The sequence below is a fragment of the Hippoglossus stenolepis genome, chromosome 3 (assembly GCF_022539355.2).
Source record: "Hippoglossus stenolepis isolate QCI-W04-F060 chromosome 3, HSTE1.2, whole genome shotgun sequence".
NCBI lineage: Eukaryota > Metazoa > Chordata > Actinopteri > Pleuronectiformes > Pleuronectidae > Hippoglossus > Hippoglossus stenolepis.
The window spans coordinates 12,014,055-12,030,892 of NC_061485.1; the positions used below are offsets into that span (position 1 = coordinate 12,014,055).

At 43.0% G+C, this 16,838-nt stretch overlaps 1 protein-coding gene across 4 annotated transcripts in view; it reads right to left on the reverse strand.

Moving 5' to 3' along the window:
* Positions 1 to 9,933: 9,933 nt before the first annotated feature.
* Positions 9,934 to 16,838, reverse strand: part of pax7a (paired box 7a) — a 47,331-nt gene continuing 40,426 nt past the window's right edge. For all 4 annotated transcript variants that reach the window (XM_035152105.2, XM_035152103.2, XM_035152104.2 and 1 more), the window contains 2 exons: positions 13,997 to 14,246; positions 9,934 to 12,766 (listed from right to left, as the gene is read on the reverse strand). In XM_035152105.2, coding sequence (XP_035007996.1) covers positions 12,651 to 12,766; positions 13,997 to 14,246 — 366 coding nt within the window. In that variant the 3' untranslated portion in view covers positions 9,934 to 12,650. The remainder of the gene's footprint in view (positions 12,767 to 13,996; positions 14,247 to 16,838) is intronic.

Sequence of the window (16,838 nt, forward strand, 5' to 3'; positions counted from 1 at the left end):
CTTACAGCACATATTTAAATATATGTTTACAGGTATGACATACTCTTGCCTGAATAAAAAAGATTCTGCAAATAGTCGCTTTCCAACATTTATTATAATTCTTCACTTCACCTGTTGTGGTAATCAGACTGTTTCTGTCAAGATGGACGACACATCTCCAGTTCCTCCCACGATCCAGAAATGAAGCCGAAATATTCCACATACAAATGCTACCGTCTTGCCGCAAGGACGTAAATTTGGAGCATGATTCTGTTGAGTAGTTAACGTGGTGCCCAGGTCGCAAGGTCCCACCCATACACTGCTCGACCAATCGTGAGACAGTCGCAGCTGTCAATCACGACGTTTCACCCTGGAAAAATGAGCACTCACATCAGTGTGATAAGAACCACCTGAAATTATAGAAAACATCATAAATAACATAAAATTAAGTTGATATGTATTTTGACTTTTTTTGTTTGGTCTATGTTCCATCTACTAACATGGAGGAGGTGGGGTTTATGACATATACAGCAGCGTGCCACCAGGGGGGGATCTAGATCATCGCATCCTCTGGTCCACGTTCATCAGCAGCAGCCTGTAAGGTCGTCTTAAAACACAGTCTGATCACGCTCAGTGGGCCCTTACATGAAAATGTCAAATCAGAATGGACTTCCCTTCTGCTGTGAGGTTATTTGACAAGTGGACACTGGACCATGCATCACTAATGTTAAATAATCTGAATAATCCATTTAATTAGCGTGGGACAACACAGACAGGTTTACGCAGTGATGTTAAATCTGTTCTGCTCCGGAATACGTTTGGTCTCACATTGTTCCTGTTCTTTATTATCATTGCCTTTTTTTCTGCCTCATCAAATCACAAATGACAAGGTGGGTTTTTTTCCCAATGGGAGGAAGCCAAGGTGTTCCCTGGATATACATCAGAAAAATGTAATAGATAAACACCACGTTGAAATATGTGGAATGGTAATTGTAAAATTTTATACAAGACAGGGAGCTTCTCTTATTCATTATGAATGGCAGTGATTGGTGTCTACTGTTAATTAATCCATTCATTGGTCAAATAACTCTGTGTGTGAAATGATGAGTTTTCATGACCTGAAACTAAACACTTAACATTGGGACATATACCTTTGTTTATGCTGCCTCTGTAAACCTACAAACCACATTTCTCATTTTAAATTATTAGGATTTAATATTCAGATATATACAGACACAAATCACACAATAAATAACATGAGAACATGCGTCTCTCTGAAAATCTTATTGCATTTAAACTGATTATGATTAATCAGAAAATTCCTCATTATACTTCTGTGTTTTCTTTCTGCTCTGAAACACTGTGATATTCTGATCGGTGACGGACTGCATGGCTCGGGTGTAACGTGACAAACAAGGCAGAACATTTCGTTTGGCCTCATATGAATTAATCAGTGGAAATGGGCAGACATGTTGAGCAAACAGTCATTTAAGACTCTGCTGAGACACTGATGGAAGCTGTGATTCAATTAGATCCTGAGCTCTTAAAGATGCAACAAGTCTTTTCTCAGGACAACAGAAACAGCTGGTTTCAACAGAAACCCGGAAAACTGACAGACACACACATCCACCGAGGACCAGCTAAATCATTCAGCGATGATATATTGATATCAACATGAATATATATGTATATTGTGAATTTTGGTTATATTTAATCTTATAACAAAATATTATATGTTAAATAGTTTTGGAGAGGCTGAACACATCTTGATATCCACACGTGTAAAACACAGCCTCATTAGTGGAAACATTTAAACTTCTTTTTCTCAATTCACATTTAACTTTATTGTACATTAGAACATTTTACATGTCAACCATGCTACAAAAACAACAGGCTGTTGCTCCGTGTTGCATCAGAAACTGGCTCACACGTGTTAAATCCAGCAACATCAAAATCTCTAAAACATTAGTCATGTGAATTGGGGCTCAACACTTGGCCGGCTGGCATAATACTTATCCAGCATATTTTATTTACAAGTAATGGAAATTGTATTGGCATGTATTTCTGAATTAGACTTTTATCCTCTCAATATAATCTTCAAAACATGTCGCATGTTGAAACCACTTTGAAACCAGCACTCGGTGTCTGTTCTCCCTCAGTGACCGAGCAGCGTCTCATTCAGCTTTAATGTCAGTTACTTTACTGAAAGTGAAAATAGATCTTTCTGCTTTGAGAAGGAAGCTTATTTTCTGACTGAAGTTTAATCTCGTTGGGCAATATATACAAAACAAACATATGCTACAAATCTAGCACAAGCAAGGTATAAAATACAATTATAGCAGCAACAACAATTACAGCATCATGTTTTACTGTCTGCATGGTAATAGAGTGGTTAGTGGTTAGTTCACCTCACAGCGAGAAGGGTCCTGGTTTGAATCACGGTTTGGCTGAGGTCTTTGAATTGAGACTCTAAATGGACCATAGGTGTAAACGTGAATGGTTGCTGTGCGCTGGCCCCGTGATACGCTGGCGATCTGGTTCTTGGTCAATGTCAGCTTGGATTGGCTTAAACGCCCCCTGCGACCCCGGGTATAGGTGGTATAGTTTATAAATGTTTTTATAAATCAGGCTTACATTTAAGATAAGACACTTAAGATTCAAGATTCAAGATTCAAGATTCAAGATTCAAGATTCAAGATTCAAGATTCAAGATTCAAGATTTAAGATATTATTAAAAGATTTTAAAAAGAAATTGTACTTGAGTGTGACATCTAAGTCTTTGCAGGAGCTGTAGGAGCTGTTCTTAATATTACTACTGAGTAATACTAATTAATACTTAGCTATACTGCTAAACTTCTTCATCCAGGCCTTTTCTGATCAAATAAACTCTGTGCTTGCGTTTTGTTTTTTTTAACTAAACAACAGCAAAGCATTCCTCATTTTGTTCTTTTCAATGTTTATCTTTTATAAAAGGTCAGTTAACCTTTTACTTGTGTTATATTTGCGTTTTTTTTATTAGCATCTGCCTATTACAGACTTTGAATTTGCCTGCAGTAAATGATGAAATGCCACACTGTGAGCTTTCTTTATTTCTGTTTGTCATCTGGTGGGTGTTGTTGGTTTAGGGGTCGGGGCAGCGGGGAGTTAAGAGACGCCGCAGGCCTCACGCTGAGCTCCCCGGTGCTGCCCCCTCTCATCTACGAGAAGACTCTCTCCTCCCCTGCTAAGTTTGCAAAGTCCAATTTTCAGCTAATACGGAGGTCGCAGCAGCAGGCGCACAGGGCGTAGTAGGACATAATGGCTATGGGATTGTAAATATTGGTTTTAGGGAGACACAATTGGAGGGCAAGCGGAGAGAAATTTCCATAGAGTATGCGCTAGCACCATTGGAGGCCCTGGTGCAGCAGAATAGATTTTCCATTCTAGTGTGTCACATTAGATTTTCGGAGGTGCTCAGTGGCAGGTACATGTCATTAGTAACACTTTAGCACAGTAATGAACCTTTTTATTTATCCGGTGCTTCTCTCATGAATGAATAAGGAGCCGCTCCCCGACTGTGCCCAGCCGTGAGGAGCAGACAGGGGAGGAAGAGGGGGAGAGAGGGAGAGAGGGAGAGGGAGAGAAAGAGGGAGAGAGAGGTAGGTAGGGGTTGGGGGGGGGGCTGGAGCAATATGAAGGCAAAAGGGGAACGTGGAGCCCTGGGGACTGCTGAGGAGGGTTAAATGATCATTATAGTGACACTCGCATGCACACACATATGTGTCAGTGAGTAAAAGAGCAAACACACACACACACATGCACGCAACACACACACTCAGGCACATGCACTCCCCCACCACCTCCGCTCCCTGGGGTCCTGATCTGACACTCTATTTACACACACATTTACACAGTCTACTCCCTCCTTTATAAAGCTGACAGGTACTTAAGCGGTACATTACTCCGAGGAGCTCAAGCCTCACGGCGGTGTAACCAAACTGTCCATTCACCGCTGGCCTTGTCTCAGTGTTCATTCAATAATGGCCCCTGAGAAATGCACCAGTAATGAGGCGTTGTAGCCGAGCAGGCGGGCCGGTGAGTCCGGCGCTGAGCATCAGGACACTTTGTAGAAGGTGCAGGCTCATTGGTGGAGGAGGGAAATGTGATGGAGTCTGTTAGAGACACCAGGAGCTTCAGATGTGTTTCAGTCTGATGGGAGATCAGCTCTCCAGACCTGCCGATAGTAGAGTGACACGTGTCTACTTCTGTCAGTGTCTCTATTTCTTGTGCTGCATCAGATATCAATCAACAGTGCTGTGGAGTTGATACACATTTGTAACATAAACAGAGGTGGGATGTAGCTGTTACTGTGGTGAAGAACCTTGTTCATGCATCTGTACTTTACTTTAGCAGATTTTTGTGAAAATGTCAAAAAAAACGTCTGATCTTGCAATGTTAAAGAAAGTGATAAGAAAATTCCTGGGTCAGCCCCCTGTAATGAGGTAATGAATTCAGAAGAGGTAGTAATATATAATAAAGATGAAATGGACCATTGCATTAGGGAATATAGGCTACACTCAGCAAGTACTTTTACTTTTAATACTTTAATTAAAAGCAACTTACTCAAGTAAAAAAGTTAATGTGGTACTTTGTGGTCTATTTATTTGTACTTGTACTTACATACAATGTTTGAGTACTTCCTCCACCACTGAACATCAATCAACAAACCAATCAGCGTGTATCTGTTTTAGGTCAGTGAACCAATAATATACAGGTGGCCGACCTCCATCTTACAGCGCCTCCTCCTCAGCTCCTCTCACATCTCAGCCCGGTGCAGTGAAGCAGTTAGAGTGGCAATAGCTGGTGTGGTCAGGGCCCCATGTCACCCCTCGCATCCTCAGTGTTCATTTCCCTTTCATCTTGAGTGTGAAATCGCTGCCGGTGCAGCACTGACCTCAGCATTAAGAGGTCAACTATTGAAATCTGATGTGCGCCTCTCTGGCTGAGGGACTTCAACAGATGGAGGGAAAGAGAGGGGAAGGTAAGAACAGGGAAAGAACCATCTTATAACAAGATGTGTGTTACTGGGCTGTGTCTCAAAAAAATCACTTTCTAATAAAAAAGTTAAAGAATATGTGAGAGGAGTGAGAAACACAATTTTGCAGCAACAGTCACATTTTTGACACGTGATCTGATTTCACCTGGGAAAAAAAATCCATCTTAAAGGAAATAGAAAATAAACACGACAGATGATGTTGAAATTAATACTTCTGAGGGGAGGTGGACATGTTCTCATCAGAAACATTCCTGTGACTTCACCTGACTGCTCTGAACTGCAGAGAGCCTGTGATCATGAATTTGAATATTATCATTACAATTTGTGTCCATTTGTTCCAGGTCATGTTCAATATTTGGACTCAGCGTTTGTATTTGGCCTTGTTTTCATTTTAAATCACTCCCACTCATGTAAATAGATGCTTAGCTTCTCCATTTCTCTGCTGGAAACATTATGTTCATGTTTTTCCTCCCAGTCGAGGGCAGTCGTATCTCCGAGTCGAGAAACTCGGGAAAACTTCAAACTTTGCGGCTCTTGGCAGCTTACTGCAAAATACATGCCAGAACGTCCTACCTCCGTGTGTTTCAAACATAAGGTTCTGCATTTAAAGTCAATTCGACACCTCATCTCAGTATGAATCCCCTCCGAAAGCGTATGTGATATGAAGAGTCAGAGAAGTTTGAGGTCTTGTCTCATATTTCCCATCGGCTACACTTTCATCCCTCTCTCTGTAGTAGACCACCCCTAGCAACCCTGCCCAAATAAGGTGTTCTGCCTTCAGTGCTCTCCTCTCTGAAGAATCTGAGGAGTTCAGAATCTGCCGAAACTTTGGATCTCAAACACAAACATCTTTTATTCAAAGGGTGTCTGTAATCACAAATAAATAGCATTTCTGGCGATGAGTACAAGGCACAAGAGAGAGAGAGGGGCGCCTATCTCAGGAGCAGATAACTAGTAGATATGATTCCTTAGATAAGGAGCAGTAATTTGGCTTTTAGAGATAGCTCTGGGGGCCGCTGTGCTGAGCTGCGCTGATTTACTGTGTGTATGGGAGGCTGTTTTTTTCCACATTTTTATCTCTCCTGTTGAAGAGCTTTTCATCTCTGATGATTTTCCCTCTTTTTTATGTATTTCCCCCAGAAGGTGAGATCACAAACCCACAGAAGGCAGAGTGGCATGTTTTAAAGCGATGGACAAAATACAAATATTTGAAAATGTATTTCATGGTAATTATGTCAGGTTTCATGGCCTTGGCACAGTACTGAGGCACAGCCTGGATGCCTTAATTTGTATAGAAATTGTAATCATTTGTTCATTTCAAGGTGAAAATTGCATTTTTTAATTTAAATTGTATCCTGCGTGATAGGCTATTATCTAGAAAAATTGTCTCTGTGTATGGCGGTCTATGCCCTGCCGTCACGCCTGTTTAGAGCCCACTTCTCCTGAGAAAGGGCTTATATATGAATCTCCTGACTGAATGCACCCAGCTTGTTCTTCACTTAGGGCCGCCACTGCACTCATTTCCATTTTTGTTATTAATATTAATTAGTTTGAGAGCACAGCTCAGATTTTAAATGTAAATCAAGCTTGGCTTCACAGAGATTTTTATCTCACTCAGATTTCTTAGATTTATAACTTTACTTGGACTTTTTTTCCCCGTCTCCTTTCGTTTTTTTTTAAACTGCTTTGAGGGAGGTGTGTGCATTAGTGTGAGTCTTCGTGCAAGGACGTGTATTTGCAATACCAAACAAAAAAGTCTGACTCTTCTCATAAACTAAATGTAAACGAATCTAACGCAATATAGGTAAAAGATTTTTACAATTGTGAGTTTCTGCTAAATCAGACGACTTTAAGCTACGACAATACCTTATTTGAGCCTCTACTTATTACTTATACATGACAGATTGTCTAATACATGAGGGGGGTAACCGTGAAATTCAAAATACCTCAAATGTTCTGAAAATATGATTTTCTCCCTATGCAAAACACACCGTTGGGAAGAAGATATATGCACAGCAAGCTGTGCGTCTGTGTCAGTGGGATCCTTGAGGTGACGAGCACAAAGCTGAGGCTCAGGTACACGGCGTATGCTGGCATAATTACAGGATTTGGGGGATTATTATACTGTAAGTGCTTTCATGGCGACAGCTGGGAGCTTTTTACTCCCTGTGACACATAATCTCGAAGAATAAAACCAAGACCCCCAGAGCATCTCTTAATCATTTCTTAGCATACCTGCACACGGCTCTGAACTCACTTTCTGAAGACAGATTTGTAAAATTAGAATATGATTATCATATCACGTATAAATCATTCTAAAGTCATGTTTTCAAACACAATTTCTTTAAATTTTTTGGCCTATTTCTCTCCTCAGACGTCCCTCGGTGGCTGTTTGTGTTCTACCCTCTTCTTCTTCTTCCTCTTCTTCCTCCTCGTCTTCACGGGTTTCCTGCTCTTCAGCAGCCAGTTATTTATCACAGCATGGTCAGGTTGAAGAGCCCGGTCCTAAATTAGATCTGAATCACAGCTCCTATTCCATGGCTCAGATTGAAAGTGAGTATGACCAGGCTGAGGTTGGGACTTCTTTATCACTGCCTCCTGAGCGATAGGGCCTCCTGGTCTCTACAGCGAGGCTCAGGAGTTTCATTTCCATCCCTGTGATCTAAACAAACCCATTACCGCCAGCCATTTATGCACAGGGGCAGTACGCAAGCCCCGGGCCTGAGGACACAGCCCACAGCTAAGCTACCATGGCACAGAGCCACCTTCAATGGCCGCGTGTCCATATAGAGAGAGGAGAGGAAGAACGGAGCGCTCGGGCCCCTGCACTTTATCTAAACCACTCCAGAGAGGCGAGTGGAATCGGCTCTTGTGGGCTCTGTTTATCCCCTGCTCCTGTAGTCAATCAATTAGGGGATCAAAGGGGGAGATGAGCGAAGTGTCATAAAGCTCTCCCACACAACACCGCCTGAGCTGCCACCTTGTCCAGTCTGAGTGACAGCAAACCAGAGGGAGACAAAACTGCCGGGCTGGCACCTCAGGAGACGAGCTGGAGCAAAGGGGACAACCATGGCACATGCCAGGGTCTAATCTGGACAACCAGAACACAAACTTTCAGAGGAATATATCAGGGATGACACATGGCAGGCAAAAAGCCACCTCACAATGTATATTATTAAAAAAGTGTTGAGGGGATCCACTGAAACCCGTCAGTCTCCTCGGAGTGACAGAAAGTATGCTTTGGAATCAATTTAATAATTTGCCATACTCCTGCCTCATTGAAATAGTTCTGCAGAGCCCACTCTGCAAAACACAAATTGTTTTAAATGTGTGTTTTTGAATCAGAGATCTTCTATTTGAGCCTTGATTATTTAACATAGTGATAAAACTGCAGTTTAGTTGTTTTGAATCAATACATCCTGGGTGAATACTAAATATTTTGCATCTGTTCATGCTTGTCCTCAAATGACTCTCTATTCAATATCAATGACAGTTACCTCACAATAAAATATTCTGATAGAAGTTTATCCTGATCAGTACTTACTTTATTAAGCTTAAAATGTATTTCCTTATACAATTTGATGTAAACAATCTCAAACATTGTGATTAATGATGCCTTTCATTTGTTTCATTTAATTGTAAATAAATAATTAGTGGTTGTTTTGTTGTATATAAAATGTAAATACCTTATCTCATGGTATAATTTGGCATGATTACGTGTTGACATTGTGTGTCTTCATTGATCAGGCACGTCCAGCACGTTTGAAATGTGTTTAAAATCAGTCAGCACTGAGTGAACATGCCTCCGACGTGTCCGACATACCTCCAACAGTGCTAAGGGTGAAAACCTGAATGAGCTCCAGTGTAAATAAAGCACAACCGATGCCTACATACCCCACCGGTTAGTTCCCCTGCATGCACGCCATACCACAGAGACGTGCAGACAACATTCCCCCGGCCAGCAGCAGCAGAGGGGGAGAGGAGAGCGCTGCTGGTCAGTGAGCATGAATGAGTGACTTCCTACAGCTGCAAACAGAAACACACAGACACACTCACACTCTGTGTCTGTGAGTCTGGGACGTCTGAGCTCTCATCACTCCTTAATCACATCACCACCACTGGAACAGACACCACTGGCTCCACTGATGTACTTGAACACATGGAGGACGCGCAAACATGAGGACACGCATGTTCATTTAGTTAACTATATGCATATATATGTTACTTTTATTATTATTTACTTATTAAATGTGAGCAAATACTAAGACTAGAAGAGAGTTCGTACCTCCACGAGGGCCCAACAGTCTCCTAACGAAACCACTTTTCAATTCTCAATATGCGCACATTTTTTTGGGGATCTACACCGAATTGCTCAAACTCAAAAAATATCAGTCCCCTAAACATGTCAGATTTTTTTTTTTTAGAATCATGAAATTATTCTCTGAGAAATCAATGAAAATATGGAATTATTAAATTAAAGAGGATCCAACCCCTGATCCGGATCCGCTCCAAAATTTAATCGGTTATTTCCTGACCCACTCCTTCCACCAAGTTTTGTGGAAATTTGTCATAGTGTAGTAGTTGTAGTGTTTTAGTTTTTAGTGTGATCCTGCACTGAACTAACAGAAGGACCAAGAAAACAAAAACATCACCTCCATGGTGGAGGTAAAAACACTGATTGTAATTGTCTCTCAGCCCAGAACTCATCTATGTTCAATTCACATTGACGTTAAACTAAAACGAACAAATTGATTTGAGAAGCTGGAACCATAAAATTTGCCTAATTGATGATTTTAATGGTTCTTCAATCATCAGAATAGTTGTAAATGATTGTCCTGTGGGCTCATACGCACATTTATAGTAGTAGATACTGAAAATGTAAATTTTTAAAAACACACAGTATAAAGAAAGGAGACAAATGGCAGAAATTTTGGATCTTTAATTGATAACAGTTACGCCAGTGTTACAGTAAACACACCAACAGGCTGAAGGTAGTAAATACCAATACAAGTTTCCCACTACTCTAATACTTCATACAGCAGAATAAATTATACCATGATAATATATACACATGCGGAACAGAAAGAAGGACTAAAGCAAAGCACAGATGTCAGAAAGGAACTAAAAAGGTTAAGGGTCACATAGACGGGAGGGGGATAAGGAGTTGTATGCTTTTAAATATCCAAATGTTTATTGACGCAATTGTTAGAAATGGGTTTGATACACTAAAGACAATTCTAAAATTCTTCCTTTTTAAAATATACACATGAGTGAGGCGTCTAAGCGGAGCAGCCGGAAACTGCTGCGGTTCAGTGCGGAGTCGACTTGGACTTTTCCTCCGTGAAGTCTCATTGGTCCACAAATCAAACAGGACTCAGGTTCAGTTTCCCCTCAGAGCCGAGGGGCCGACTCCGCAGGCTTCCTCATCACTGGTCCCCCCTTTACACCGACAGGCTCAGGAGTTCAGGTGTGTTAGGTCCAGGGTCCAGTCGCGTCCGGTCTGCATTAATAATCAGTCTGTGGTCATGAACACCCTCAAAACGCTCTGATGTGCGAAGACGTTCGTCCGGACACTTATTCAAATATACAGCGGTCCTGTGGTCCAGGGAGTATCTCTGTGTTTCAGTCCGATCCCCTTTTATACAATTTTTATTATTTTTGTTCATGGAATTTATATTTTACTAAATTTATACAAATTCATTCTCACCTGGGCCCAAAAAACCAACCAACAAACAAAAACTTTTGGTCAAAACAGCTAAAAACCAATTAAATACAAGTAAAAGAAACTCAAAATGAAAAGTCAACTCAAACATTTATACTTCCACAGATCCCTTGCTCGCCTACCACTCCACATAGTGTTGTTTTAGTATAAAACATACTCTTTATAAACAAACAATACACAATCTGCTCCAGCTACTGTACAGGTTTCAGTTTTTAAAAGGTGACCAAGGACCTAATTCTGTCTCGAGATGAAGTTTACAAACATCATCAATATCGCACTGATGCCGATGAAAGGAAATAATAATCACACACATCTCAAGGGAACAGCAGGTCCTGGATCGTGTCAACTCAACTATGAGTGCTACACAAACGTCTCATATTCACTATTCTTTAAGGGTTTTTTCTTCTTCTTTTTGTACATTTCAGAGAGGACGTCAAAGTGGAGGATTAGAGGTGAGGTGGGGGGCTACGGTCCAAACCATAGAGCGAGGGAGGGGGGGCCAATCAGTGCTGTTACCTGTGCCCTTTCACAACTGACTGGATTATATGATTTTCCAGAGTGCATGTGAATGGCTCAGCTTGCATGCTTTTTAATCTCATAACAGAGAGCGCTGGAATGCTCATAGTATGTGTTTGTAAATGGAGCCTGAGGAATGTTTGGAAAAAGGAATGATTATTTAGTCTGAGAGTGGAAAAACGACTGAAGGTGCATTTACAGAATGTGCTAAATACTCTATAAAGAAAAAAAACAGAAATCCTGGCTGGTGATGGGAAGGGTCACTGTGAATTAGTGTCGACGCTATATTTGTGTGATTTAATCTGCTTTACACTGTTTAAGTCACACAGACTCCCTGGCAGAGGGGGATTTGGGAGGAGCAGAGGGGGGAATCGAGTTAGCCCTCCTTGGCAAGGTCCATATTTCTAAACAAAATACATTAATTTCCCCAATCCTGTTTTTGCAAACAATGCTCGCCTCCCCACGGACCATGGCTAAGGATGGGATGGAGGTTAGAAGGGGAAAGCTATTGGCCGACCAAACGCCGCTTGAATTCCCTGCAGAATCCATCCAGCCAGACTTCCCACAGAGTGGCCAAGTTCTTTAGGAATGTCAAGACGAATATGAAAGTGGGAAGGTCAAATCGCTCACGAGCGTTAGAGCTCAGGGAGCAGGCAGAGGAGCAGCAGCTTGGAAAACAATCATCCTCTCTGGTGTGACTGTGCCGACACGCAAACATGCACACGCAACAGACACGCAACTCCCAAATGGTCTCAGTCATCCAACTGTGTTTTTACACACCGACATCTAACAGAGAAAAGAGATACGAGTGGAATCAAAGAACAACGTAAATCACATTAACCATAATCATATAACAGCAACAATAATCTTAACAATATCAAAAAGGAACGAGAATAAGAGTCACTGAAATGATATTGGCTTTGTTAACTACTATGAACAGCTAGGTCAGAGTACATGTTGTTGATGGCTCGTAATGTGTGTTGGACTGCAGCCATGACAAAGAGGAAACCGGCCCAAGGCAGCCGACCATTCTTGGGTCGTCTGGGGTCCTGTCTGGCCCCGCGAAACAAAACAGGGTTCGGGGGAAGGGGTGTGAGAACAAGGAGCAGGCAGGGGTGCCCACAGATTTGAGGAGAGCAGGTGCAGAGCCGCCTGGTGGTTGAGGATGGTGTGAAAAGTTTACTTCCATCTCTCCCAGATGATCCTTCTCACACCCCCAAGCGTAACTTTTCGCTGATAACACTGCATGGCTGCGTGTCTGTGCGCTGATGTCATGGCCCGGGCTGCACATCGAGCAGCAGAAGAGGTGAGCTGGAGTTGGGAGTCCAGACTTGATGGAGCATGGAGGAGGGTGGCAGAGGGTGGAGGAGAGAGGTCCAGGGTTGCGTCCCGAGGGCCTCAGTAGGCCTGTCCCGTCTCCACCTGCAGGAGTCCCAGCACGGCAGAGTGGTCTCCGAGTTTCATCCTCCTCTGGGTGGACAAGCTCACGTTCTTGGCTAGGTAGTCGACAGCAGCTACACAGGAAAAACAAAAAGACAAGAAAACACACACGTCAGACAGGTGGTAGATTCCTGAGACATACGTCCTATTCTCTCCCATTTAATTCCTGTGAACAAGGCTGAAATAAGTTGTGGCAGAGACTGGTGAGTCAAATGAAAAAACAATTCCCAGAGAGAGTGAAAGATAAAAAAAGCTCCTCCCCGGTCCCTTGTCTGAGGTTGGCACGCCGCTGGCACCGAGCATGTGCATCCTGGTAAAGTCTCCATGCTGTCACTCACACGGCTCCCTGTGTGTGTTCGATGTGCCAGTCTTCATTACACTTGGCATCTCTGATTTCATGCCCTCCACACTCCACATGGCCGATCATTTTCCTCCGCCGACAGCAGCTCTCTCCTCTCTCCTCCATTCATTACCCATCTACTGTGCTCAATCACCATCTTAATTAACCTCACATCAGCTCACATCCGCACTGCCATCAGTTTCGTGCTGCTGACAAAAACACTGGTGCGCGCACACACACACAGAAACGTGACGGATTGGCGAGCGCTCACGTGCATCCGCAACACAGGCCAGGGAGATTTATAAAAGAAAAAAAAGGAAAAACCAGCAGATGCACAATGCAAACAGATCTGTACTCGAACCTTCACATAAATACAAACAAATGTTGGCCTGCTGACGCTGGCTGACTTGCTGGGGAAGTGTGCTTCATTTTACCTCTTATGAATGGCTGTGACAGCATCAGTCAATTATGCTAATCTAATAAAGCAAACTCTTTCCTGCCCTGAGGGTATGTGTGTGTGTGTGTGTGTGTGTGTGTGTGTGTGTGTGTGTGTGTGTGTGTGTGTGTGTGTGTGTGTGTATGTGTGTGTGTGTGTGTGTGATGGAGACGAGAGAGAAGGAAAGAGAGAGGTGGACAAGAGGACACTGTGGCCCCTGAGGGTGTGCCGTTCTTTGAAGTGGCCCTCTCCTCTTTCCCATCCAAGTGGAGTGGGGTGTGACTAAGGCAGCTCTCTGGGAGGATGGAGGTGGTGGGATGAGAGAGGGGGGGTCTTTATCAAGAGCACGTGTCTGCCTCAACCAACCAGGGTGCAAAGGTCAGGAGGTTCTCTTGCCTGGGCATCACTTCAGAGGCTTTTTCAAATTTAGTCAAAAGGAGGCTGCAGAAACAAATGACCTGCTCTAGTTCTTCTCACCCACACAGACAAGTCTCTCAGTGTGAAATGTTCATGCAGGGGTTTACTTACTCTGGCCATACTGGCTGTACTGGTAGCCTGCAGTGACGGGGTCCACGCTGTAGCTGGTGGCACTGTAGGTGGGGGGGCAGTATGACTGGGAGGAGGCCAGGCTGTCCACACTCTTGATGGTGTCGGAGCGCTGGCTGCAGCTAGCCGAGATGGGGATGGAGCCGTCCAGGCTGCCGTGCAGGGGGGAAATGGAAAAGTCGTGCTGGGACTGGGAGGGTACGGCGCTGGGGTTGCTCAGGATACTCATCACCTGGGGGGTAAGGGGGGAACAGAGGATGTTATACATTTGGAAAATTGAGGATCAAAGCATTGACAGAGTTGAGGGAAAGTACTTTTTTTCCTGGAAATATAGTGCCATCCTAGCACTTCACGGTAAAGATGCCGATAGAAATACACCATTTCAAGTTTGAAATAGGGAAAGGGAAAAACTTCCCAATCTCTTTTTTTTTTTTTTGAGAGAGAGCAGGGGAAAGGATACATGGAGGGTGATGAGGTTAAAAAAAGGAGAAAGGGAACAAGAGAGACTGTTTCCATTAGTTGGCGGTGCCAGTAAGTGTTCTGCTGTGGGACAGAAGGGTCCCAGGGTGATAATAGACCCACCATCCGTGCCAGACAGCCCCTGTCCTGGAGCCTGAGGCCTGAGCCCGAGCCTACAGCACAACAAGCACCAAGGGAGTCCCTAATCCCTCGCCCCTAGCCTACCCATCTCATGAATAGTAATGGAGTTGGAACTGGTAAATGATCCCCTCAGATCCCCACACAAAGTAGGCTGCACAAACATTACTGAGGGGCCCGCTGATACTGCAGGTTGGGGCTCGCTGCAATATTACAGTGTGTATATTATTCATAGTGCATAAAAGCTTCCAATTCAATATTCTAGATTACTGTAATAGCATGTGACATTCGTCAGAAGAAGGTCTCAAAATATGTTAAAATGGAAGAGATTACCTCTGGTGCTACTCCAGTCTGAAGAGGCCCAGAACAGTGTGAAGAATTTTGTTTTCTTATGCTGCGAGTTTCTTTAAGTGAAAAAGAGAAAGTGGCGAGCGAGTGTGTGTGTGTGTGTGTGTGTGTGTGTGTGTGTGTGTGTGTGTGTGTGTGTGTGTGTGTGTGTGTGTGTGTGTGTGTGTGAGAGAGGGGGTGGTAAGAAGGGAATTGTCCCACACATGCTTCCCTCCTATTGCAGGGAAGCCTTCCTTTCAACATCAGGTTCATGTTGAGTTTCGCTATGCTGCACTGGCCTTTGGCCCTTTGGCTGCTAAACCAATTAGCCCATCATGGAGGTGGTTACACAGGGGTGATACACATGCAGACATATGTTTGCACGCATGCACACACACACTTACAACACAACCATATAGGCAACGCAAGCCAAACAGTCCACAAAGGACGCACGAAGCCAGGAATATCCCACAGAGGGAAAATTAACCATATTCTGCAAATTAATCATATCTTTAGAAAAAGGCCTCCCAGGAAATCTGCAGCACTCGGAGCACGTCAGAAACATAACGGCTGGTTAGTCATTTCCACATGTTAATTCTATCAGTATGGAAAACCCCCATCGTCCCCTCCACATCTGCAGACAGAGCATGTGACATGTATCCATAAGAGGGAGATTCATGGCCCTCTTCATGCCGGACACATGTGATGCTCCCTCCCATATGGAGCCGAGCTGCACACTTGGAGGAAGATGAGGAGCAGTATATGTGATGGCTGAGAGCGAAGGTGGGGGGGGGGGCGCTCTTTATGTGTCCTGAGAGCGACAGCTGGAGGGCATGAGTCCATTTTAGTCATTGGTTTAATTGAAGCTTGATTACATCGCTTCCTTGTGAAATAGAAGAGCCAACAAACGGCTCGATTATTATAATTCATGCTCATGAAAGTTCTTCAAAAGAAAATGACTCCTTATCATCGACAATGTTGCAATTTTGCTATTTTAGCCAATTAGGATCGGCCTCTTTAGAGTCTGTCAAGTTTGTCATTTGCGAAGATGTAGTTACCCTTCACACGTCCTCCCCAAAAAGAAGAGGACCATCCTGATTATAAGTTTTACTGGAAGAGAAAAAGGTACAAGCTCCTCTCGAGTAATGGGGTTTTCATTAGTCTGTATTTTTTGCTCATCCAGCAAAATAAAAATCTTTCAGGTGCCGGGTCGGACTCAGAGTTAGAGTCAGTTCAGCCTTTAAACACGACTCAAAACTATGTGGCGAGTTTTCTATCCACATCTCTTATGTTATCAATGGAAAAGGAAGATATGTTTTCACCCCTGTCTGTTTATTGGTCGGTTTGTTTGTATGTAAACAAGATTATGCAAAAACTACTGGACGGATTACCATGAAACTCGTTAACTTTCTTTTACATTGTGGAATAGGGCGTTTTTCCTTATTTTCATTGATACCTCAAATAATAATTCACGGATCTTGATGGAAAAAAAATCTGACATGTTTAGGTGACTGCTATTTATGAGTGTGTAAACTCTAGTGCAGATCCAAATTAAATTCCCGATCTGGTGAACTTAAATGTGGTTCCATGAACTCTACCGAGTTCCATTCTATAGTTGCTACTTTGGTGTCCCCATAAAGATCTTTAAGTTCACATCCAAGTGTTAAATGATACTTAGTCACATAAGGTCATAAAAAAAACATTAGCAGCTGCATACCGTCACATATTTCTGTCACTACATGTAAAACAAAACTTTATAGATATTAAATTCTGGCATAAAGTGTAATGTTCCTTGTGGCGTTGATTCAAAATCCCCCTCAAACTCCTACTCAGCATATTTACTCTCACAGAGGGATAAAAAGCTTTTTGTTACGTTTTTGTTAAGTTTATACAAAGCAAG